The 25,347-nt window shown below is 35.2% G+C and overlaps 1 protein-coding gene across 1 annotated transcript in view; it reads left to right on the top strand.

Annotated features, from left to right (window-relative positions):
* LOC138704390 (serine/threonine-protein phosphatase 6 regulatory ankyrin repeat subunit A-like) overlaps window positions 1-25,347 on the top strand; it is a 75,349-nt gene that overhangs the window by 37,246 nt on the left and 12,756 nt on the right. Inside the window, exons 3-9 of the mRNA XM_069832218.1 lie at window positions 3,833-4,120; window positions 5,176-5,354; window positions 9,153-10,564; window positions 11,546-11,651; window positions 15,702-15,846; window positions 24,454-24,741; window positions 24,821-24,999. Of these exons, the coding sequence (XP_069688319.1) occupies window positions 3,833-4,120; window positions 5,176-5,354; window positions 9,153-10,564; window positions 11,546-11,651; window positions 15,702-15,846; window positions 24,454-24,741; window positions 24,821-24,999 (2,597 nt within the window). The remainder of the gene's footprint in view (window positions 1-3,832; window positions 4,121-5,175; window positions 5,355-9,152; window positions 10,565-11,545; window positions 11,652-15,701; window positions 15,847-24,453; window positions 24,742-24,820; window positions 25,000-25,347) is intronic.

The following is a 25,347-nucleotide window of genomic DNA, read 5'->3' as shown; positions in this document are numbered from 1 at the left end:
TACCACGAAAATCGTCTGTAGCTGCATTTATATTGGCAACAGGCCATGATTGTTTGGCCGAACACCTGCATAGAATTGGAATATATCAGTCCCTTAACTGCCCATTGTGCAACTCAAATCAAGAAATGGATTCGGAACACCTCAAATTCTGTGCTTCAGTAGCTGGTCATGGTAATATCTTTGAAAAATATTGGAGTGCAAGAGGTCAAATGACTCTATTGTCAAACGCCTGGCATTAGAAAACAACAACAACAACTTTTTTACACTGAAGATAAAAAGAAAAACGGAAAATCTAGTTGCTACATTGGCTGGGCTCAAAACTGAATACAATAAAACTCAAGTAACTTTTCTATATTTTCTGGCAAAAGAATATATGTTCTGTCAGTGAAAATTGAGGGGCTCAGTGGAAAAGTGGTTCATGCCACAAAAACTAATTTATGTAGGAGAAGCATTTTTAAGTCAATGCTTCTCCTATGTAAAGTATGCACATATGAGTCGTTCAGAGCAGAAGTGGTGTAAGTCAAAATTGGGTAATGAGGTTTAAAGTAAAAATTCTGTAAATACAGTGCAAAGTAGCAGTGAATATGTCCTTCGTGATACCCACTGACCACTAGCAGTTTAAATAAATTGAATATTAATTGCTACTTTGCGCTGTATTTTACAGAATGTTTACTTTAACCCTCATTATCCATTTTTGACTTACACCACTTCTGCTCTGAACGGCTCATATGTCCAATGAGGTCAAAAAAAATGTTAAAATGTTATGCTTTATTTAACGACGCTCGCAACTGCAGAGGTTATATCAACGTCGCCGGATGTGCCGGAATTTTGTCCCGCAGAAGTTCTATTACATGCCAGTAAATCTACTGACATGAGCCTGTCGCATTTAAGCACACTTAAATGCCATCGACCTGGCCCGGGATCGAACCCGCAACCTCGGGCATAGAAGGCCAGCGCTATACCAACTCGCCAACCAGGTCGACCTGAGGTCGATGATTATTAAAATATAGTCTAATACTCATGTAAATCTATATCGAAATCGTGGCCGGTATCGAGTCACTTGCACACTGATAAAACAACTATCGAATTGATTAGGGCCTACTTACAGATGCATAGTAGGCTACGTGGTTATTTTTGAGACAGCACGAGCGGATTGAATATCTATTATTATTATTATTATTATTATTATTATTATTATTATTACTATTGTTATTATTAATATTATTATTACTATTGTTATTATTATTACTATCGTTATTATTATTACTGCTATTATTATTACTATTGTTATTATTATTAATATTATTATTATTACTATTATTATTACTATTGTTATTATTATTACTATCGTTATTATTATTACTACTATTATTATTACTATTGTTATTATTATTAATATTATTATTACTATTATTATTATCATTACTATTATTATTATTACTATTGTTATTATGATTACTATTAGTATTATTATTACTATCGTTATTATTATTATTACTATTATTATTACTATTGTTATTGTTATTATTATTGTTATTATTATTATTATTATTATTATTATTATCGTTATTATTATTACTACTACTATTATTATTATTACTATTATTATTATTATTGTTATTATTATTATTACTATCGTTATTATTATTATTACTACTATTATTATTAATATTGTTATTATTATTAATATTATTATTATTACTATTATTATTACTATTGTTATTATGATTACTATTATTATTATTATTATTACTATTATTATTACTATTATTATTATTATTATTATTATTATTCGGTCAATTACTTATTCTTTTTCAACACCTGACTCTCTTTTAATACTATGGGTACATATACTATACATTAGTGAGACCGAAACTCGAATATGCATCTGTAGTTTGGAACTCCATTACTAGTTCTGATTCGGCAAAACTGGAAAATATTCAAAGGAAATTTATATCATTATGTTCGTACCGATTCCTGCCTAATAACTCTGGATATAACTATGATAAAAAATGCGAGCACTTTAAATGTCGAAGCCTGTATGCCAGACGTCATGATCTCGATTACTTATTCTTATGTAAGGTCCTTAAAGGTGACATTAATTGTCAATCTTTCTTAAACAGTGTTAGCCTTGGTATTCCTATGAAGGACATGAGACATCACAAACTCTTCTATATTAGAAATTCTAAATCTTCCTCGCCGGTCTTCAGATGTATTAAACATGCTAACTTACATGTAGGCGATTTCGATCCATTCAATGTATAGAAGTATTAGGACATGGCAATGTCTTTGCTAATATTATTTGCATAATCCTTATACACAAATTGGTAGTATGAATCAACTCCTTTCCCTAATAATTTATAGTTTTAATTCTTGTAAATTAATTATTGTAATCTATGTTCTTCATTTTGTTGTTATCTCAATTATTTAATTTGTACCATAGTTGTTCATTTTAATGTATTAATTTATCACTGTGCTGGACTTTTATTGGCCAATGGCTGTTGTCCAGCACATAAATATCAATAAATAAATAAATTATTATTATTATTATTATTATTATTATTATTATTATTATTATTATTATTATTATTATTATTACGTCTCTAATCTCTTTTGCAGTCTAGAATTCTGTACAGCTCTTTAATGTACCTACTACATAATTAACGACCACCTTATCTATACTAATAATAAATCTGTAGCCCAAATTTTTCTCGTAATTTTCGATTTTCCAAAAATAATTGGTCCTAACATATATAATTAACCACCCTGAAACCGAAAATCGCATTTCTGAAATTTTTGTTTGTATGTCTGTCTGGATGTTTGTTATCTTTTCACGCGATAATGGCTGAACCGATTTCGATGAAAATTGGAATATAAATTAAGTTCGTTATAACTTAGATTTTAGGCTATATGGCATTCAAAATACATTACTTAAAAGGGGGGTTATAAGGGGGGCTGAATTAAATAGATCGAAATATCTCGCTTATTATTGATTTTTGTAAAAAATGTTACATAACAAAAGTTTCTTTAAAAATGATTTCTGATAAGTTTTATCCTGTGAAAAATTTGATAGGACTGATATTTAATGAGATAAATGAGTTTTAAAATTAAAATAACTGCCATCTAAGGCGGTGTATTGAAATAAAAAACAAATGACTTCGTCTATAAGGGGCCTTGGACATAACAATCGAAAGCTATGAAACATAGTCTAAAGACAATGTTTCTGTGTTTGTATGGTAATATCGGAAGCTAAATTAACCGATTTGTATAATTAATTATTAATTCACCATTGGAAAGGTAGTTTCTCTAGATGGACATCATGCTATAATGTTATTACAGTAACTTCTGAGTAAATCGAGGACAGGTAAGATTAAAATAGCTTCTTATGCACAGAAAATTTTATAGGCTATTTTGTACATTCGTTTTCTGTATTTCTTAAAATAATACTTATATACGCACTCATTTTAATCTCAGAGAATTAACAAACAACGAGAGTGTATTGATTTTGTATGCAGTAATAGTACGTTAGCTCACCAATCCATTATTTTATAATTCAAATTTTAACTATGCTCAATTGAATCGTGTTAAAATACACACGATTTATCGTGCTAACAAACACGAATGTTCCCTGGATCAAACGTCCTATTTTAATTATGTAACTACTTTATATTTACTTCTAACAGGTGCAGAGGAGCGCACGGGTACGGCTAGTATAATATAATCTCTCATTATATTGTCAAGCCCCTTTTGGTTTACACTCATTGATATAACATTTTCATTTACGACTACACTCATCCACAGACGTGTTACTGAACTATTTGCTCTGATCCAGGTGAAGGCTTGGTACTCAAGCCAATAACTCCGAACGTCGTGGTAATAAAGGAAGGAGACATCCTGATTCTGGAAGCTTATGTCGAATCCGAAGAAGATCATCTTTATTTCTTCGGGCCCGGTAACAGAGAAATTGGCGACTTTAGCCATGACGCCAGTATCAGAGGAGACGAGAACACAATCCAATTGGTTATTTGGAAGCTGAACAGATTCCAGTCAGGTGTTTATTTTCTGAAGGGTTTTGACGTATGGAGCAACGAAAATTGCAACTGGACTGTCATCGTCCAAGGTGAGTTTATAGTTGTTATGTAGAAAGTCTCAAAATTCGCCCACACAGATTGAGTCCTAGATGATAATGGAGACGAAAAGTGACAAAATTTGAATGGGTTTTCAGTCGGTGATATTTATAGGTAAAATAACGGTATGTAAAGACAAGACATACCGACACAAAAACTAAAGAAATAAATAATAGAAATATAAACAAAACGATTGCAAATAAGAGAACGCATAAGAGGATATACAGGTGGGCCATGGAAACGGGAGATTTTTAAATAGCGAAATGAAACTTGTTTCAAATTAACTTTTATTATAGCAAAATATATTGGACACAGTTAGGCAAGAATGAAAAATTTAGAACATTATTATTGAAAATTTGCAACAATTTGAGAAGCAAAAATATTATTCTGGAACTATGAAGGGTAGTAATTTTAGTCGCTTTACATAAAGTGAAAGAAGATAAAAAAGATCCAAATAATTATAGAGGAATCTCATTAGCGTGTTTAGGAAAAATGTATACTGGGTTATTATCGAGTAGATTAAGGAAGTGGTTAGAGGAGTATAAAATTATTTCGGATTTCCAGAGCGGTTTCAGAGAAACGAAAAGGACGAGCTACAGCATTTTCATTGTTAAAACTATTAACGACAAATATACGAACTCAAAAAATAATGTATGCATTGGGGCTTCACAGATTTAATAAAAGCTTTTGATTCAGTCAACAGGGAAAAATTATGGTTCAAAATGGAATATATGGCAGTCAGTTCTAAATTTATAGAGAATGTGAAAATGATTTCCGAAGAGGTAGAGTTCAAGATCAACTCAGACTTTTTTTGTGAAATCGTCCCTAAGTCATTCTGTGTTATGAAGTATTGCCCAATTCTACAATTAAAAGTTCTTCGGACGAAATTCTGTCACCAGTAATTTCGTCCCCATTTTCATTCCGGATTTACAGAGTGTAGCACGTGTGCGCGAATTTTGGGGCACCCTGTATAATATATTAATACATTTCCACGTCCCTCACAATGAACGTACTATGTCTATTCGACGCACTGTGTGTGTGACTATAGTTGTGCCTGAACATCACGTGTGGACGGAAACTGCGTCCAACTGCAATGTGAACGTCGACGAGCTTGAACTGGGGTGCGAAGCTCTGTATCACAGTGAGGTCACATGGGAGTTTTCCGGATGTAACGTCACTATCAAGGACGCCGACAAGAAAAGCATAAAAGAATTTAACCAGTGCGGGGTGAGTATCTCTCAAGTGCATAATGTATGGCAGAAATACATTCCCTTAAAGTTAACCATATGTCCTTGCTAAAGTCCATAAATTGATGTCACTTCGTGAAATGTAACTTATATGTTTGAGGTGTTAAAGAGCGAAATTGTGGTGGGCCAATTATAACCAAAGCCACCGTTTCTGGCGCGTGAAATAAGTAATGGGAATGTTGAGAGCGAATATCTTATCTTTTCCACAGTCTGTGGGCGAGAAAGCTGACTGTGATTGGCAGATTGCTGACGTCACAATAGTTTGGGAGGTGGTACCACTCTCAGCCGAAGTGGCAACAGATGCCACAGACTGGACAGTGTACTCAAGTACACACCCCAGAAACGCAAAGTGAGCAATAAGACTAACAACTGTGATTGCCAGATTACTGACGTGACGTGTTGGTTGGTACCGTTCTCAGCTGCATTGGCAACAAGTGCACACTGACTGGCTTTTTACTCAAGGACACGCGCCAAAAACGCCAGTACTGGCTGTACGTGGCCTCGACACCCTCTGATTTATTTGTTTGAGGTTTTGTAAAGAAATATGTACATCGTCGTTGTTCCTGCAGTAACTCCTATGTGACACATTTATCGATTTTCAGTTTTTGCTCTATTAAATAACTTAAATACTGATATAGCAAATAATAAAATCTCCTATATGCAATTTATTATATTTCTTTCTTTCGAAAATGTAAGAATTCATAATGCCCTTTGTACGGCTGCTATAGGATGAATAAATGTGTTTTTTCCTCCTACTGAAAAATTGTGTATTTTGCACATAGGACTTATTGGAGGAACAACGATGATATGTACTGTACAGCAACGTAGAGATGTTGATGATCTCAAAGCAAAAGATATCTCAGCTGTAAAAAATACTCTGAGCTTTTAGATCACACATGAGAGGGATTAGCCTCACAATGTAAATTGTGTTGTGCACACAGTGGTAGCACGTTGAGATCTAATGAGATCAAATCCTTCTCGAATCTGTTTATATATTACTGAAAAATGAGTAGTAACCCTTCTCATGTTACAGCAGTGGCGGCCGGTGAGATATTCTGGTGGTGGTGCCAAAAATGAAAAAAGTTGTACGCAAATTACCCTAGAGAAACTGATAATCGCAGTTCACGTTTGCATTATATTATATAAAACACATTAATTAAACCAGCTATTTACCAGATGTGCAGTTAATAATGTATCTAGTAACAGTTACAATAACATTTCCGAAACTAATAACGAAATTTACAGACACAGATAATGCAAAACTTTCACAGTATTGTTAGTCAAATACAAATAACTTTTATAACTAGTAAAATTACTGACAAAAACACACGAGATAAACAGTGATATAGATAATAAACGAACACGTTTGCATTTTATTTAACAGGCCGATGAATCCAAGGCAGCGGCCTGAATAACACATGTCCATGTCCTGCACAGCTCTCATGTATCGTTAAGAAAAGCATCAATACTATAGCAACAGTGTAGCGATATTTAGTTGCCGCAAAATAAAACAAATATTACACAACATTAACAAACAGTTTTACATAATATGAAAAAAATATTTATCTTTCTAAAAAGAACCATGACTATCTCTGCGTTCAATATAGCTAAATGGATAATAATTTACACATTCAAATCCAAGTTATGTGCATTAGTTTTGAATTGGCAACATTACATTAACATTTGGCGCGGAACTCTAACTCATAAACAAATAACGTCTCCAACAACCCTCCCATCTGGCGAAATTTCTGCATTACTGTACTCTAGCGGGCGGAATATTAACTACTGAGTCAAATTGAATTCGGCTCAAAGTCTGCCATAAGAAACGCATATAAATTAGAAGCAGTAGCCTTTTGTACAGTGTTATATGGACGCAGGTAGTGCCTCAGCGAAGTGGCTCCAACGTTCTGAAAAACGCTGCAAGAGTGCGTCCGGATATGTGCGCGCTCGTTCAAATGACATACGAATAAAATGTGTAGAAATAAACTATTACAATTGCTTTCTAGGATATTATTTTTGTTTCTTTCATTGGTGGTGCCATGGCACACTGGCACTACCCCAAAAACCGCCCCCGTGTTACAGCGTTTTTATTTTATGTCTTTCCAAAGGGATCACCCTCTATTTGCATCGAATATCCTCAGAGTTGTTATTTTTATTATGCAAATCCTCATGGAAACTGTCTGTAATGCGGGAAGAAACAAAATTCTCTTGAAGTCAAGTAGAACCAGGGATCGTTAGCTTGAAGCTCTATGGAGTGCGGACTGCGTGCTATTCCAACAGCGAGTGGTTCAGAGACCGGAGAAGTCATTTCAGCAATGCCATCTCGTAATTCGTCACATAAAAATGACTCTGGCAAAACAATCCTATTTTTGCATATTATTATTATTATTATTATTATTATTATTATTATTATTATTATTATTATTATTATTATTATTATTATTATTATTATTATATTACTAGTGACTTGTACAGCAAATGCTGCAAACTAAGTTCATTAGACGTTCAATAAACATTTTTCAGATTTATATTCAATGAAGAATACCAGACATTTTGAAAGTTACATTCTTCCGTAATAATGAAACCTACTTCCTCTGAATGGTTTTTCATGCCAAATACTTTTTCTTGAACCTATGCACCTTCAGTTTTCGAGTTTCAACGCGAAAACGTAAGTAACAATGTCAGGACTATCAATGGACTTTTCATGTGGCAGTAAAGCAATAGCTATTTCAAGTCATTGTGGATTGTAGGTGAAAGTTAAATATATATATATATATATATATATATATATATATATATATATATATCAGGTTTTCTATGCTTTCGAACAATGGACATAGCATCTTGGTATAGCTGCTATATGTAGAGCTTGAAATATAGAGGGTAAAATCATTATATCCTGCTAAGAGATCTTGCTGAAATGATCGGGAGACTACATCATTTTGTAGGCTTCTTATTTTATCAGTAAGTAATACCTTTTGGTCTTTCCTTAGGAACTGTAATTTTTGCGCTCTCTCGAGCCAATACTGAAGAGAATGACGCATATAAACATCTATACCACACCGTCATTAAGTATATGAAAAAGACCTAACCCCACGTGATTAATAACTATAAAAACATTTGATTTTTAATAACAATATTATCTTACGTAAGTTTTGTAGTGTTTTGTTTTATACATACTAATTGCCATTATTGGACAAGATACAGTATTGGAGGAAAAAAAGTTGAATATTTACAAAGCTGTAAGCTGTACCTAACCCCTTAAGTCTATAACATAAACCTACATTTATCACTTTTGCTTAAAACATGTTTCTTTGTTTAAAAAAATAAGTGGCGTTATTACCTTTACTGCAGATAACAGCGCCAATATGCGTCATAATTCTATTTACCCGTACTTGTATTGTTGTAAAACATTGTCACAATTACAACGTACATTCTACAGGAAAGGCTACAAATTATCAATATCTGAAAGATCAATGTCGTTGTCTGTATTTCTGGTCAGATGTAACCCACTTTTTTAACATTTCCGTCGTTAATGACTCCACTTATCCTATAAAAATTTGGCTATCTGCCACTGGTAGACATATCTGCGCCTCTGAAGTCGTACTGGATCCTTTTAAGTGTAGAATTACTGTAGATTCATGCTCACCAGACGATTATGAATCCAATACTGTCGTACATAGTATAATCTTTATAGTAGTTGTGAGCGACGGTTAGGCTGAAATATAGAAATCTGATAATCACAAAATAATAATGACAATAATTAAATTTTTTGTAGGACCTCTCCATGCTTGATGCCGAAGAGAGAGGCAGGCTTCTGTATGAAGCGGCTAGAAGAGGAGATATCACAGAAGCGTCCATCTTACTGATGCTACCAACTCCAGTGAATAGCGAATCTCCATCTGGGGAAACTCCGCTCTGCGTTGCGTCTCGGCAAGGCCACATTGAAATGACAGAATTGCTGCTGAATGCAGGTGCAAATGTGTCTATGTATTTGAAAAATATAACATATCAACAATTTGTGAACGAATTAGATTACTTTGTACATTATTCTAAACCCATTCACTTTGCGGCACGGTCGGGATCAGTTTTGATAGTTCAAAAGATTTCTGAACGTGGAATAAATCCAAATTCTAAGGACTATGATAAAAGAACTCCGATTATGTTCGCTGCACTGTCAGGATCAGTAGAAATGGTCCAGATGTTCTTATCTTGGGGAGTGAATTTGAATTACAAAGACGGAAACAAGCACACTGTGATATTCTATGCAGCACGATCAGGATCTCTTGCGCTTATTCGATTTTTAATAGAGGTCGGTTTGGATCCATTCTCCACTGATATTCATAGGAATACCATTTTGTTCTTTGCATCATTGTCAGGTTCCCTTCCCTTAATAAAATTTCTCGTCTCAATTAATATGAACCCAATACAAAAGAACACGTTTGGCGAAACACCAATAGTTCAAGCAGTTCGAACAGGATCAGTTCCCGTGGTGAAAGCCTTTCTGAAGTGGGGAGCTAGTGCATCCTCCAGAAATCGGAAAGGACAATCATTATTGCACATAGCGGCTGAAGAGGGCCACCTTCCCCTGGTGGAGGAGCTGATTAACTTAGGTGTAAACTTAATGGCTCTTGACAACGAAGGATACACTCCGCTTCACAGAGCGGCAAAGAAAAATAAGACTTCAGTTGTTGATACTCTTATAAGCAAAGGCGTAAATATTGAATCTAAAAGTTTCTTTGGTGACACTCCGCTTAACGTTGCTGCTTACTGGGGTAATTCGTCCGTAGTTGAATCTCTCATAAGAGCAGGCGCGGTGATCGAAGCTTTTGACGGTAATGGTTGTACACCATTAAACCAGGCTGCAAGTAGGGGAAACTTGTTAGTAGTCCGGGCTCTTATCAAGGCAGGTGCAAACGTTGACACTGTCGACAATGTTGGCAGTACGCCACTCCACAAAGCAGCAAAGAGAGGTGATTTGCCAATCGTTCAGGCTCTCATCAAGGCTGGTGCTAATGCGAATGCTGTTGACTGCAACAATATCACACCACTCAACGAAGCGAGAAGTACGGGTGACGTTGAAGTTACTCAGGATCTTATAAATGCAGGCGCTGATCCTGACCATGTTGGAAGCTCTGTCATCACAGTGCTCACTAGCCAGCATTGCCAATTGTTCAGATCCTTATCAGGGCTGGATTAAGCACTGCAATTTTTGACGAAAAAGAAAGGATTCCCTTATACTGGTCTGAAGAGAGCGAGAGCTCCGAAATACTGGGTGTTCAGTTCAAAATGTGTCATGGCTCGCTGCATGTCGTCATGTGGCTAGCCGATGAGCCTAGAGAATTCAATCTCCCTACATCTCCGCAAAGGCGTATTACCTATATGCAAGAGAAGATGCCTACCAAGTACGGCGTTCATTCTGAAGAGTACTTACCGATACGTACGGTAACGCCTGTAGTGGCAGGAATGTGAACTGTTTGGAAACACGTACTGAGGTGAGTTTTTTCTTACTGTCGGGATATGGGGAGAGGGTTAAGACGATTACTTACGTAGAGTATTTGTTGACATTAACTTCGACGGTCAACATGGACACGGAGCATTTGATTTGTATTGTGGAATGTTGCCGTACGCAACCGATGATAACAAATACCCTGGGTACGACTTGCCCTCGCAAAACACAGTTCGAAAGAGGTTATGGTAGCACACAGACCGTACAGACCGCCATCTGTTGCTACGACTTTCAAGTTATACCGTACACGTTCTTAAGTTCAGATTCAACGCCTTGATTAATATGCAACTTCTCTGACATAAAAGCTGAAACTCGCTTAAAATCGCTGACTCACCAACAGTGACGTCATGACACACTTTGAAATGAACACCCAGTATAAGTGTACAACTTACAAAATAAACGCCTGCCTACGTTGGTAGTAGTAATCATGTAACTTAGAGGGGCGGAAGAAAGGGGGAGCCACCAAGATAAAGTCTTTAGGGATAGGACGGTTGAAAATTTCATAATCTTCAATCAAAGATCGAATTTTCGTTTTTTTTTTGTTGTAAAAATGGATCAGCATTCATTCATTCATAGTTTTCTGTCCAATGGCAGATCTTTCACTGCAAACCCAGAATTCTCCAATCTTTCCTATTTCCTGCCCTCCTCTTTCTCTCCGCAAGTTACAGCGAGTTCAGAATATGTGCGTCAGATACGTGTGCAACATCCGATGATGTGATCACATATCACCGTCCTTCGCAAGTCTTTCGTGTCTCTGACTTAAAGAAGGTAGAACTTTACACTCTTTGTCTTTACTCTTTCGAATTCTGCACACTTCAACAATTAACTCCGTACGTAGATGAAATTATTGGGGATCATCAGTGCGGTTTTCGGCGTAATAGATAGACTATTGATCAGATTTTTTGTATTCGACAGATAATGGAGAAAAAATGGGAGGGAGTATAAGGGTACAGTACATCAGTTATTCATAGATTTCAAAAAGGCATATGACTCGGTTAAGAGGGAAGTATTATATGATATTCTTATTGCATTTGGTATTCCCAAGAAACTAGTTCGATTAATTAAAATGTGTCTCAGTGAAACATACAGCAGAGTCCGTATAAGTCAGTTTCTATCTGATCCTTTTCCAATTCACTGCGGGCTAAAGCAGGGAGATGCACTATCACCTTTGCTTTTTAACTTCGCTCTAGAATATGCCATTAGGAAAGTTCAGGATAACAGGCAGGGTTTGGAATTGAACGGGTTACATCAGCTTCTTGTCTATGCAGATGACGTGAATATGTTAGGAGAAAATACACAAATAATTAGGGAAAACACGGAAATTTTACTTGAAGCAAGTAAAGCGATCGGTTTGGAAGTAAATCCGGAAAAGACAAAGTATATGATTATATCTCGTGACCAGAATATTGTACGAAATGGAAATATCAAAATTGGAGATTTATCCTTCGAAGAGGTGGAAAAATTCAAATATCTTGGAGCAACAGTAACAAATATAAATGACACTCGGGAGGAAATTAAACGCAGAATAAATATGGGAAATGCGTGTTATTATTCGGTTGAGAAGCTCTTATCATCCAGTCTGCTGTCCAAAAATCTGAAAGTTAGAATTTATAAAACAGTTATATTACCGGTCGTTCTGTATGGTTGTGAAACTTGGACTCTCACTCTGAGAGAGGAACATAGGTTAAGGGTGTTTGAGAATAAGGTGCTTAGGAAAATATTTGGGGCTAAGCGGGATGAAGTTACAGGAGAATGGAGAAAGTTACACAACACAGAACTGCGCGCATTGTATTCTTCACCTGACATAATTAGGAACTTAAAATCCAGACGTTTGAGATGGGCAGAGCATGTAGCATGTATGGGCGAATCCAGAAATGCATATAGAGTGTTAGTTGGGAGACCGGAAGGAAAAAGACCTTTAGGGAGGCCGAGACGTAGATGGGAGGATACTATTAAAATGGATTTGAGGGAGGTGGGGTATGATGATAGAGACTGGATTAATCTTGCACAGGATAGGGACCGATGGCGGGCTTATGTGAGGGCGGCAATGAACCTTCGGGTTCCTTAAAAGCCATTTGTAAGTAAGTATACTCTAACCACGACGTAAATACCAGATCACTTATCTGTGGCACGCTAAGTATACCTCTTCATAGAACATCTTGTTATTCATCATCTTTTACAGTATCCACCTCGCGACAATGGAATTCCCTGTCACAAAGTATTAGGGGCTGCAAGACAATAAACACTTTTAAAAACAGCTTAAAAGATAACCTTCTTAGTATTTCACTCCAATCATACTGACTTAAACTATCACTGACTACATTGTTACTTCTTTCTTTAGACATCATCCTGATAGTGCTGTATTTTCAAAATTGTCTCATAATAATGTCTTTTTATTATCTAACATTATTTTAAATATATTAACATTCTATGTATGTTAACTTAATTCTGCTACACTGATCGTATTTCATTGTTTAATTAATAGTTCATAATATTTCGCTGTTTAATTCGTAAATAACACTTGTATACATGTAACTCTCCCGTTTACTATTCCTTCCTGTGTACCCTTCATTAAGCAGTTTTTTTCAGCTAGTGACCCAACCAATTCCTTTTCCTCATCCTGATAAGTTTCAGCATCATTCTCTCTTCACCCTCTCTTTGCAATACAGCTTCATATCTTATTCTATCTGTCCATTTCACACGCTCCATTCATCTCCATAGCGACATTTCAAATGCTTCTAATTCGCTTCCCTTCTCTTCGTCGTAATGTCTTTGTTTCTGTCCCATATCACGCCACACTCCATACAACGCACTTCACTAGATTCTTCTTTATTTTTCCGGAGGTTCGCAGAACATGCTCGTTTTTCTATTAAAAGCTTCCTTTACCATTTCTTTAGCCTATCATGATTGTTGTATGTACATTTATCATTGAAATTATAAACCTTCATTGTAATTCTACAAATTGTAAGTACATATTTTACTCATTTTTCTGAAAATGTTTTCTTTCTTCTTCATTCATGTTTAATTCTCCCTTGTGTGTATGTATATATATATATAATTTTCCTCAGTGTTGTATAATTATAACACAGTCTAGTATATACAGTCACGAAGCTCAATACGAGTAAATATACATCCATAGATAGTTGCTAACCACTAGGATCGCTACTATCTCCTCATTACAGGCAATACAAAATAGTACCTGCACAGTCTATTGTTCCTAGTACCTTCATAAACTCAAGCTTCGTGACTGTATATACTAGACTGTGGTTATAATTTACGTTTGAATTTGTAATTCTTGTAATTTGTAATATTGGTTCACTTACCACTTGTATATTCATTGAGTGTAACTTCTAAGCCTTATATTATTTTGTAATTTATTATTTAGTATGTTTGCATTATTTTACTCAACTTGTGCTTGTATGACTATATCAACTTTTTAGTATTCTTTAAGTATTAGTCTGTAATCATTAACTTGTATTACTGCAAATTGTATCAGCTTCTTATGTTTATTGCTAAGTGAAAGAGAAGGCCTGATGGCCTTAACTTCGCCAGAATAAATAAATATTATTATAATTGTTATTGTTATTATTATTATTATTATTATTATTATTATTATTATTATTATTATTACTATTATTATTTTGGTATTCCCGAGAAACTAGTTCGATTAATTAAAATGTATCTCAGTGAAACGTACAGCAGAGTTCGTATAGGTCAGTTTCTGTCAGATGCGTTTCCAATTCACTGTGGGCTAAAGCAAGGAGATACACTATCACCTTTATTTTTCAACTTTGCTAGTAGAGTATGCCATTAGGAAAGTTCGGGATAACAGAGAGTGTTTGGAATTGAACGGGTTACATCAGCTGCTTGTCTATGCGGATGACGTGAATATGTTAGGAGAAAATCCACAAACGATTAGGGAAAACACGGGAATTTTACTGGAAGCGAGTAAAGAAATAGGTTTGGAAGTAAATCCCGAAAAGACAAAGTATATGATTATGTCTCGTGATGAGGATATTGTACGAAGTGGAAATATAAAAATTGGAAATTTATCTTTTGAAGAGGTTGAAAAATTCAAATACCTGGGAGCTACAGTAACAAATATAAATGATACTCGGGAGGAAATTAACCACAGAATAAATATGGGAAATGCCTGTTATTATTCGGTTCAGAAGCTTTTATTATCCAATCTGTTGTCAAAAAATCTGAAAGTTAGAATTTATAAAACAGTTATATTACCGGTTGATCTTTATGGTTGTGAAACTTGGACTCTCACTTTGAGAGAGGAACATAGGTTAAGGGTGTTTGGGAATAAGGTGCTTAGGAGGGATGAAGTTACAGGAGAATGGAGAAAGTTACACAACACAGTTCTGCACGCATTGTATTCTTCACCTGACATAATTAGGAACATTAAGTCCAGACGTTTGAGATGGGCAGGGCATGTAGCACGTATGGGCGAATCCAGAAATGCATATAGAATGTTAGTTGGGAGGCCGGAGGGAAAAAGACCTTTGGGGAGGCCGAGACGTAGATGGGAAGATAATATTAAAATGGATTTGAGGGAGGTACGATATGATGATAGAGACTGGATTAATCCTGCTCAGGATAGGGACCGATGGTGGGCTTATGTGAGGGCGGCAATGAACCTCCGGGTTTCTTAAAAGCCAGTAAGTAAGTAAGTATTTGTAAAAAACGGACTGTTAAGTTGTTAAAGAGAAGTAACTGGAACTATAACTGTGTATTTAGAAGCTGTGTGTTTTCATGTTCATATCACATCCCGGAACTGACGTATGGTTTACAATGCGACCTTATCCATAGCCGCTACCTAAATCTCGGTTAGCATACAACACGAATTATCAGTTCGTGCAGTTCTGTTCGTACGCAGATCCCTACATTTTATACACAGTTGTCACAATGGTTGTTTCTCAGGCTATCATTATACTCTTTGGGTGCTTCTTTGCAGGTAATTGCTTTTAGAAACAACAGTATTAAGATAAGTATTGATTTTGGAGTTAAGCTTTTAATAATAATAGAATCGGTCGGAGCTGAAAGTCATTAAGCCAAAATTTGACATTTTATTATTTAGCACTAGCTTAAATTACCCGGCGTTGCCCGGGTTTTAAATTTTGGTCTATTTCTAAATGAACTGTTTGTTAGACTTATCGGAGACCTCGGCAAGGGAACTATATAAAACCAAAACGAACCATATTTACTTATGTTTTCTCCTCCCTAGTGACGAATATTAAAGAAAGTGCCACTAATATCCAAAGAAACTGACTAATCGAAATAATTCCATCTCACCTATGAATAGAGTTTTAACAACATTAAGACCTTATGTTACAGGGATATTTAAGATATTTAACATTGTGATTGATTATAATATTTATCGTACTACGGCATTATGCATTATTAAGCCTTTCTGCCCACAATATATTTAATTTACTTCAAGGCCAAACTACAATCTGTAACGGATGGATTCTATCAAATACATAGATTTCAGAGTGTTTTGCAGTAACGGAGACTATATTCATCAGAATTCACTCTCCTGGAGAAGGCAATGTAGAACTTACCACAATAGAAAATCATATTTTTCTATAAACGGCCAAGTCATTAGTGACCATAACTTATTAATAAGAGACGGGTTAACAGTAACAGTAAAATAGGCTCTATATTATTATTGCAATATTATAATATTGTAATATTATCACAAATATTACTATAACTTATAATAATTGCTTAAAATCGAATGGCTATAATAGCAATACGTGGGATAAAAACATCATCTTCTTTCGTTTTTCCTGTTAATATTGCCACTCATATTACGTTTCGCATGAGTTTTTGACACAAATTCTTGTTAGTGCATAATTTTGGTGAGTCAATATTTCGCAATAGTAGGTCTACTATGGCTATTCAATATTAAGTAAATTATGTGGTAGCAATCCTTGTAGTTTGAAAGAATTCTAGAATTCAATTGGATAAAACAGTCTTCTCACTATCTAAAAAACTGCATCAAGGAATTCATAATACGGTCCTGGACTGCGTAAAGATACTTATTGCATGAATTATCTAGTTTTAGCCTTCATGATGTGTAACAACAATGTAATTTAATTTCTTGTTAAAATTTCCAAGGCCTCGTGAAAGTCGATGTTGAATACAACAGACAATAATAAAGAACAATTGACTGTAGAAGATTTTTCATTTTAATATAATACATGACTATTTGATCTATTTATTTTTATTTTTTATACATTTAATTAATTTAACTTCCATTTGCACAATTTTAATGTAGCCTATGTTCTTCTCCTGGTTATGAAGGTTAAATGTGCAAACTTTGGTACATATCGGTCAAAGCGAGTAGATTTGTATAGAGAACATACATACATACATACATACATACATACATACATACATACATACATACATACATACATACATACATACATACATACATACAATTTTATATATTAAGATCATGAATTAATTTAAGCAAGACCTATCGATCGGCGCAAGAAAGAATTAAGTCAGCCTTCTCCTTGTACAGGGACATCATTTTATTTTTACTAACATTTTTAATATTAACCTGGCTATCTATACCTTTAGAGAACCGGAAACACCGTTTGCTACCCCCTTCCGCGACTGGAGTTCGATGATACCGGCGTAAAACACAAACAAATCACTTTACTAGGTATAGGAGGGAAGAAAAGTAGTTCATCCATTTGCGTAAACTAGGAAATATCGCAATTTTGAGTTCGATAATTTTCATTAGGTTTTTGTTTAATCAAAATGCAATACTGTATTAAGAATAAGTCTTTTTACTCACGAACTGAGCTATTCATGCGAACGTATTCATTATGCAGTGTATATTATACTGTCTACAGCACATTAGCGTACAATATAGAGAATGAAGTTCAATTGAAAAATAATCATAATATGGATATTTAAACACATTTTTGAAAATAGTGGCCGTTCATTTCGATACAGGCTTCAGTTCTTTTGTGCATATTATCGCACTAAAGACTATTGCATCTAATTCCAATTGCCAGTTTCGTCCTTCGTACTAGTAACTCATGTTGAAATAATTCTGTACCTTCTCTATAAAAGAGTACCTTATGTACCGTAAATTCAATCTTCACTTCTGCCCGACCCGCACAGATAAAATTACTCAGACATGCTATCTACTGTCCGTCCAAGTGGTTATGCCGCAGGATCGTAGAAAGGGGAGAAATCACGTGACAGTGAATTACTTAACGGGGCCCTTTTATTTAAGTTATTTTAAACAGTTGTATAATATTACGTAAACGTCCAGTTCCTAACAGAAATTAATGTTTTTAGAAAAGAGTTAAGACAGCCCTGCTTTTACAGAGGGGCGTGCAGAAGCAGGTGGGGGAAATCGGGATGCGACGTAGGCAAACGGACAGTACCCGTGCGAAAATATGATTCAATATTGAAAGTTCTTTCGTCACTGGAAAACGCGAACATTTTTCTGGAACGTACTATACTCAATAACTCAGTGCTGTTTACTATATGCGGCCTTGATTCTGTCTGGAGAACAGTTGAAACTTCATTAGTAGAAGGGGTGGGAGTGAAGTACATTCAAAAACTCAGATACAATAAAAATTGAAGTAAAAATAAAATGATGTCCCTGTACAAGAAACTGTTGCTACTGGTAACATGCATGCACGAGGAAAGCAATGAGTCATTCACTGACTTCCTGCCTTTCAGCGCCGCGTTGCAGCATGCAGCCAAGCTGCTGCTTTCCGATTCCCGCCAATCCCACGGCCTTTTTTTAGTGAGTTATTTTACGACACTGTATCAATGAATGTGTGAATGAAATAAAGGTGGTAATGCCGGTGAAATGAGTCCGTGGTCCAGCACCGATAGTTACCCAGCATTTGAGGAAAACCCCGGAAAAAAAACCTCAACCAGGCAACTTGTCCCGACCGAGATTCGAACCCAGGCCACTTGGTTTCGTGGTCAGACGCGCTAACCATTACTGCACACGTGTAGACCCGCGGTTTGTGGTATCAATGTTTCAGTATAATACGACTCACAATGTATTTTGTTGTATCATAATGGAAGTTGTAATTTGTAGAGTAAGGGAGGGGATTGTCGGATAGGTCTGGTAATGTCGGATAATCTCGGATAACATATTTCTTTCCATCGAATGGTGCAATCTGATGTGAAAATAATGCATTACGTTCTCTACAAGTAGACGAACATCTGCATGAATAGCCATTACTGTTGAGTGCTTCACTGTTTGTGAATAGCGTGTTTTCAACGTTTCTGCAAAAAAAAAACCTTTTTGAGGGTAAGTAATGTGATTTATTCGTTACAAGTTATTCTTCTATTTACACAACATGGTATGCACTGTTTGATATACCATAGATAAGGCTTCTTAATTCTCTAATTGCAGAAATGCTATCGACAACATGTTTCATGCAGCTGGCTTGTTTTACTGTTTGTGAAGAGTCGGCCAATGTCGGATACTAGCTGAGGGCAATGTCGGATACTAGCCGAGGGCAATGTCGGATACTAGCCGAGGGCATTGTTGGCTGTCTTTCAATGCTGCTCGCTACATAAAAGCTGCCTTAAATCCATTTATATGTTTTCTATAACAAACCACTACATTTTTACTCCTGGGTATTTTTAATTAATGTAAGTAATTAATTTTCTAATTAATCGAATATTATGAAGTAACGAATTTTTTCTTCTTCCGATATTTTTAAATGCCTAAAGTAAAAGAAAAAAGAGATTCGGTCTAAAAAAAATGGAAGTCTGAAGATATGGTAAATGCCATTGTCGCAGTACGGGAGAAAAGAATGGGCTATCTTGCTGCTTCCAAAAGATTCAATGTACCTCGATCAACATTATTTGATTAAGTACGGTCCTACTCTGAGCCCACCAAAGCCGTTAAATCGAAACTTGGACGAAAACCAATACTCCCAGCTTCACTTGAAGAGAAGCTAGTTGACTAAGTGTTAATGATGGAAAGAAAATATTTTAGATGAACCAGAAATGATGTTAAAAGGCTTGCATATCAGTTGGCTAAACAGAACACTATTGTAATAGTTTCTGATATGCAATATATTATTTTAAATGCATTATCATACCTCTTACATAATAATGTCCAATGTATCCGACATTAGCTTCCCATTCTGTCAGTGATGATATTATTTCTGTTTTGTCTTTGCAAGTTATACAGCAAATACATATTATGTAAATTACCTAATACTTATGAACAATCTGCAGGAACTCCAAGAGGTTATTATAATACTAAGTAATTCCAGTTCTAACTTTTTTAAATTAGCCTACCTTTATTTTGAAACATCAAAATGGTATCCGACAATACCCTCCCTTACTCTAACAATCTTTTCATTGAATGTAAGTGGTATTATGTTACAAATAAATATAAATAAAATATCATGTAATATTTAAATATGTAAAGCATTTATGATGTGTAAGTAGCAACCACAGAGCTGAAAAGCATTGTCAATTTTTCTAAATAATATTTTAAAATGTGTATAAAGCATTGAATTTTTCTTCCTATTGTGGCATACACAGAACAGGGCATATTCTACAGCGTGACATAAAATCGCTTTTTTAAAATTTTTGTTTGTATGTCTGTCTGTCTGTCTGTCTGGATGTTTGTTACCTTTTCACGCGATAATGGCTGAACGGATTTCGATGAAAATTAGAATATAAATTAAGTTCGTTGTAACTTAGATTTTAGGCTATATGGCATTCAAAATACCTTATTTAAAAGGGGGGTTATTAGGGGGCCTGAATTAAATAAATCGAAATATCTCGCTTATTATTGATTTTTGTGAAAAATGTTACATAACAAAAGTTTCTTTAAAAATAATGTCCGATAAGTTTTATCCTTTGAAAAATTTTGATAGGACTGATATTTAATGAGATAAATGAGTTTTAAAATTAAAATAACTGCCATCTAAGGCGGTGTAATAAAATAAAAACCAAATGACTTCGTCTATAAGGGGCCTAGGACAACAATAATCGAAAGCTATGAAACATAGCCTACAGAGAATGTTTCTGTGTTTGTATGAAGTAATATCGGAAGCTAAATTAACCGATTTGTATAATTAATTATTATTTCATCATTGGAAAGTGTAGTTTCTCTGTATGGACATAATGCTATAATGTTATTACAGTAACTTCTGAGTGAATTGAGGACAGGAAAGATTAAAATAGCTTCTCATGCACAAAAAACTTGATAGGCTATTCTGTATACTCGTATTCGTTTCCTGTATTTCTTAAAATAATATTTATATAAGTTACATCCGTTATCAACACAATTTTTATATAATATAATAACATAGAGTAATTCCCGGGGAGATAGCCATGCGGGTGAGACGACCAACCGCTCTTATTTTTATTCTAATCATCTGTTTCGAATGAAAATCGGTTTGCCGCCAGATGTTAATTAAACGAAGTGATTGTTGCACCTGCGAAAACGGAAGGTTATTATTTCCGCGTTTTGTAGCCGTTCGTGAGTCTGTGAGCAAGCAATAATTTTTCACCTTCAGAAATAACAATAGAGAAATACTGCATTTTGTGAGGAAATTTGCTGGAAACATTATTAAAGAGGTAAGGCAACTTTAAACATTTTATCTTAACTGTATTTCTTCTCTTCACTGCTACCAGTTTTTATTACGCGGTATGGCCATCTCTCCCGTAAAAAAGGAGAGATGGCCAGCATTTTTCCGGGATAGATGGCCTACAATTGAGGAATATTATTATGTTAAAAGTATCGTTATTTCTAGATAAAATATAAAGCAAAGCCCGGCAGCAAACGTGTCTTTGGAATGAAGATGACTTATACCGTGCTTTTGAAGCCATTAAATATGGCACTTCTGTACGTCAAGCCTTCATTACATTTCATATTCCAAGAAAACCCTGGAAAGTAGAGTTAAAACAGACAATTCTACAAAGGGTGCAATGGGACCAAGTGACACATAGGCAATGACAATGGATGTAGGTTTGTTCGCCATATTAAATATGCAGGAACATGGATTTTCCCTTACAGGGACCGAAGTCTGTAGTCTCGCTTACATTTTTGCTGAAGAACTTGTCAATATTCTCTGACTGGCTGATGGGAGCAGATAAAAAAGTTATTTTTTTCACCATGTTAATAACGTCAAAAGAAGTGCTTATAAAAATTTTGGCCACTTGACCGCAATTACGAGGGCCATAAAAAAAGTTCGCCAGGGATCGTTAACAGAAAGAAAAAAACAATTTAATTAAAAGAAATTATTGAACAGACACAGCAATTGTTGAGCTATTTTTTCAACAATTCCACACAGGAATGAGACATTTGTCATATCATGGGATCGGTAGAGAGGTGCAGGCGGCTGTCCAACGCTGGATTCGATCCCAGGAAGCTGACTTCTACGACACAATGGTACAAAAATTGATCCCATGGTATGACAAATGTCTCAATTCCAGTGGGAGATACGTTGACAATTAGCGCAACAATTGCTGTATCTGTTTCGTTAAATCTTTCCATGTAATTGTGTTTTTTTCTGTAAACGGTCCCAGGTAAAATCATTTTCTGGATGGACTCGTAATTACAGTCGAGTGGCCAAAAGCACTTCTTTTGACATTATTAATATGGCGAAAGAAAAAAAATAACTTTTTTATTTGCTCCCATCAGAATGTTTGCTTGTGAGACAACGCTTCCTATCCCGGAAACCAACTGGAAAAGATACTGTTACTTTGACCTTTCAGGATTTTGTTTCATTAATATGTTCATAAGGTCCCGCGTCGTAGCCTAAGGCATCCTGCCTAGCACTCGCGTTACGGAATTCGCGCTGGTTCGAGTCCTCATGGGGGAAGAAATTATCTCATGAAATTTGAGCTAGTATATGGGACCGGTGCCCACTCAGCATCGTGATGCACTTGGGTAACTACGATAGGTAGCGAAATCCGGTTAAGAAAGCCTGCTGTAACGGCTGGGGGATCATCGGGCTAATCACACGATACCGCCATTTGGTTGGATGATCGTCCACCTCTGCTTCGACATGTGGACGTGAGGCCAGCAGCCGGCTGGTCGATCATGGTCCTTCATGGGCTGTCGTGCCTCGGATTATTATTATAATGTGTTCATAAGCGTTTCAATTTATTTCTGTGTTGTTTTAAGGAAAATTCACTAAAAGAGGAAAAAACAAAAAATAAAGTTGTTGAAAAGTTTCAAACAATCATAATTATGCACTTAGACACTATATTTATGTGTCCAGTGCATAAAACCTCATTCCTTTACAAAAAATTGTTATGAATTTACATAAAAATTATGGTGACCATCTATCCCTATATCCTATAGCCATATCACCCACATATGTTGGGTGAGATGGCCAGTGGGCTATTATATTTCAAACGTATTTTTTTATTACATCAGTGAATTCTATGCGCCCTGAGGCACTGTAGTGGAGAAATATAACCTAGAAGGAACGTATTTGATTTGTTTGTATTTCTTTACCAATCGGTTACCCTGTTCTAAGTGACTTAAAAATCTATGGCCATCTAACCCGGGATTATTATAATATAATATAATATAATATAATATAATATAATATAATATAATATAATATAATATAATATAAAATAATATAATATAATATTATATAATATAATTTAAGTTATTTAAGTTATTTAAAGGGTTTAGAACCATAGTGGCCCAAGCGCCATTTACTGAATACGTAGAAAACAAGACTTAAAATTAAGTTATTACCATAATTCAATGGAAACATATAGAAAGTAAAATAAAGTATACACATTAAATCTAAATGATGTCAATGTTCATTAAACTATGGTTGCATGTAATAAAAATTAGAAACATGTTAAAGGAATTATCATTGCACCAAAATTATAGCATTTTAATTATTTAAATACTATTTATCCTTCTATCAAACACGAATGTTCCCTGGATGAAATGTCCTATTTTAATTATGTAATTACTTTATATTTATTTTAACGGGTGCAGCGGAGCGCACGGGCACGGCTAGTAAATAAATAAATAAACAAACAAATAAACAAACAAGAAACAAACAACCTAACTAATTAACAAACAATAAGTAAACAAAGAAACAAGTGAACAAACAGATAAACATATAAATAAATAAATAAATAAATAAATAAATAAATAAATAAATAAATAAGTGAATAAATAAATAAGTAAATAAATAAATAAATAAAGAAATACACAAACAAATAAACAAACAAATAGATAAACAAATAAAAAGCAAAAAAATAAATGGATTGAATGAATGAATGAATGAATGAATGAATGAATGAATGAACGAACGAATGAATGAATGAATAAATGAATGAATAAGTAAATAAGTAAATAAATAAATAACTAAATAAGTGAATAAGTAAGTAAATAAATAAGTAAATAAGTAAATAAATAAATAAGTAAGTAAATAAATAAATAACTTCAGTTTCATCAACAGAAATCTCCATCCTGGTTTCCTCAAAAACGAATTATAATTGAAAAACAGAATGTTTTAGGCCATCTTCGGAATCTACCAATAATATTACTGTTGCTTTGATCCAGGTCACTGCTTGGTACTCAAACCCGTAACGCCAGAGGTCGTACTAATCCCAGAAGGAGACACCCTCACTTTGGAAGCCTATATAGAATCCGAAGAACACAATATCTGGTTTTTTGGGCCAGGGAACGTATATATAGGTAATTTCAATCAGCAAGCAACCATAACTAGAGACGACACTAAAGTACAACTGGAAATTTGGAGAATCACTCGTTTCCAGTCAGGACTGTACTTTCTTAAAGGGTTCGACGTCTGGAGTAATGAAAAGTGTAACTGGACTGTGATCGTTCAAGGTGAGTTCCTGGATCTCCACATCTTTAGCTTTCTTCACAATGAACACACGTGTTGAGTGCAATATTTGTGTGATCGCAGTTGTTCCTGAACGTCACGTACGGATGGATTCCGCCTCCGAATGCATTTCCAATATTGAACAACCTGAACTGACCTGCAAAGCTCCTTACTCCAGTGACGTCACCTGGGAATATTTCGGGTGCAACGTCACCATCAAGGATGCCGACCAGCACGTTGTGAACAAATTTGATCAATGTCGGGTGAGTATCCATCTTACGTCTTTCAGGAATCTCAGATTGAACATCGACTCAATACAGGTGAAGAAACACGAGCTGGCTCAGTGTCACGTACAGGCTCATTCGATATTCTCTGTTTCATGACAAGAAAGCTTTTGCTTATTACGAACGTTTCCTTCCTATCTACTGATAGCCAAGTACTAAAGCGCTCGTATTCCATTCAAATGTCCCGATTTCCATACCAGGCCTGGTTGTGTTGGAATTTGTGATGCACAAACAGATATTGCAGAGGGTTATTTTCTCAGGGTACACCTGTTTACCTTTATCATTCCTTCAAAACTCTCCTCTTTCCTCTTTTTCCATCCACCTTCT

The sequence above is a fragment of the Periplaneta americana genome, chromosome 8 (genome assembly GCF_040183065.1).
Source record: "Periplaneta americana isolate PAMFEO1 chromosome 8, P.americana_PAMFEO1_priV1, whole genome shotgun sequence".
Taxonomy (NCBI): Eukaryota; Metazoa; Arthropoda; class Insecta; order Blattodea; family Blattidae; genus Periplaneta; species Periplaneta americana.
Note: the sequence above shows the minus strand (reverse complement) of the source record. Positions and strands in the feature narration are given on the sequence as shown.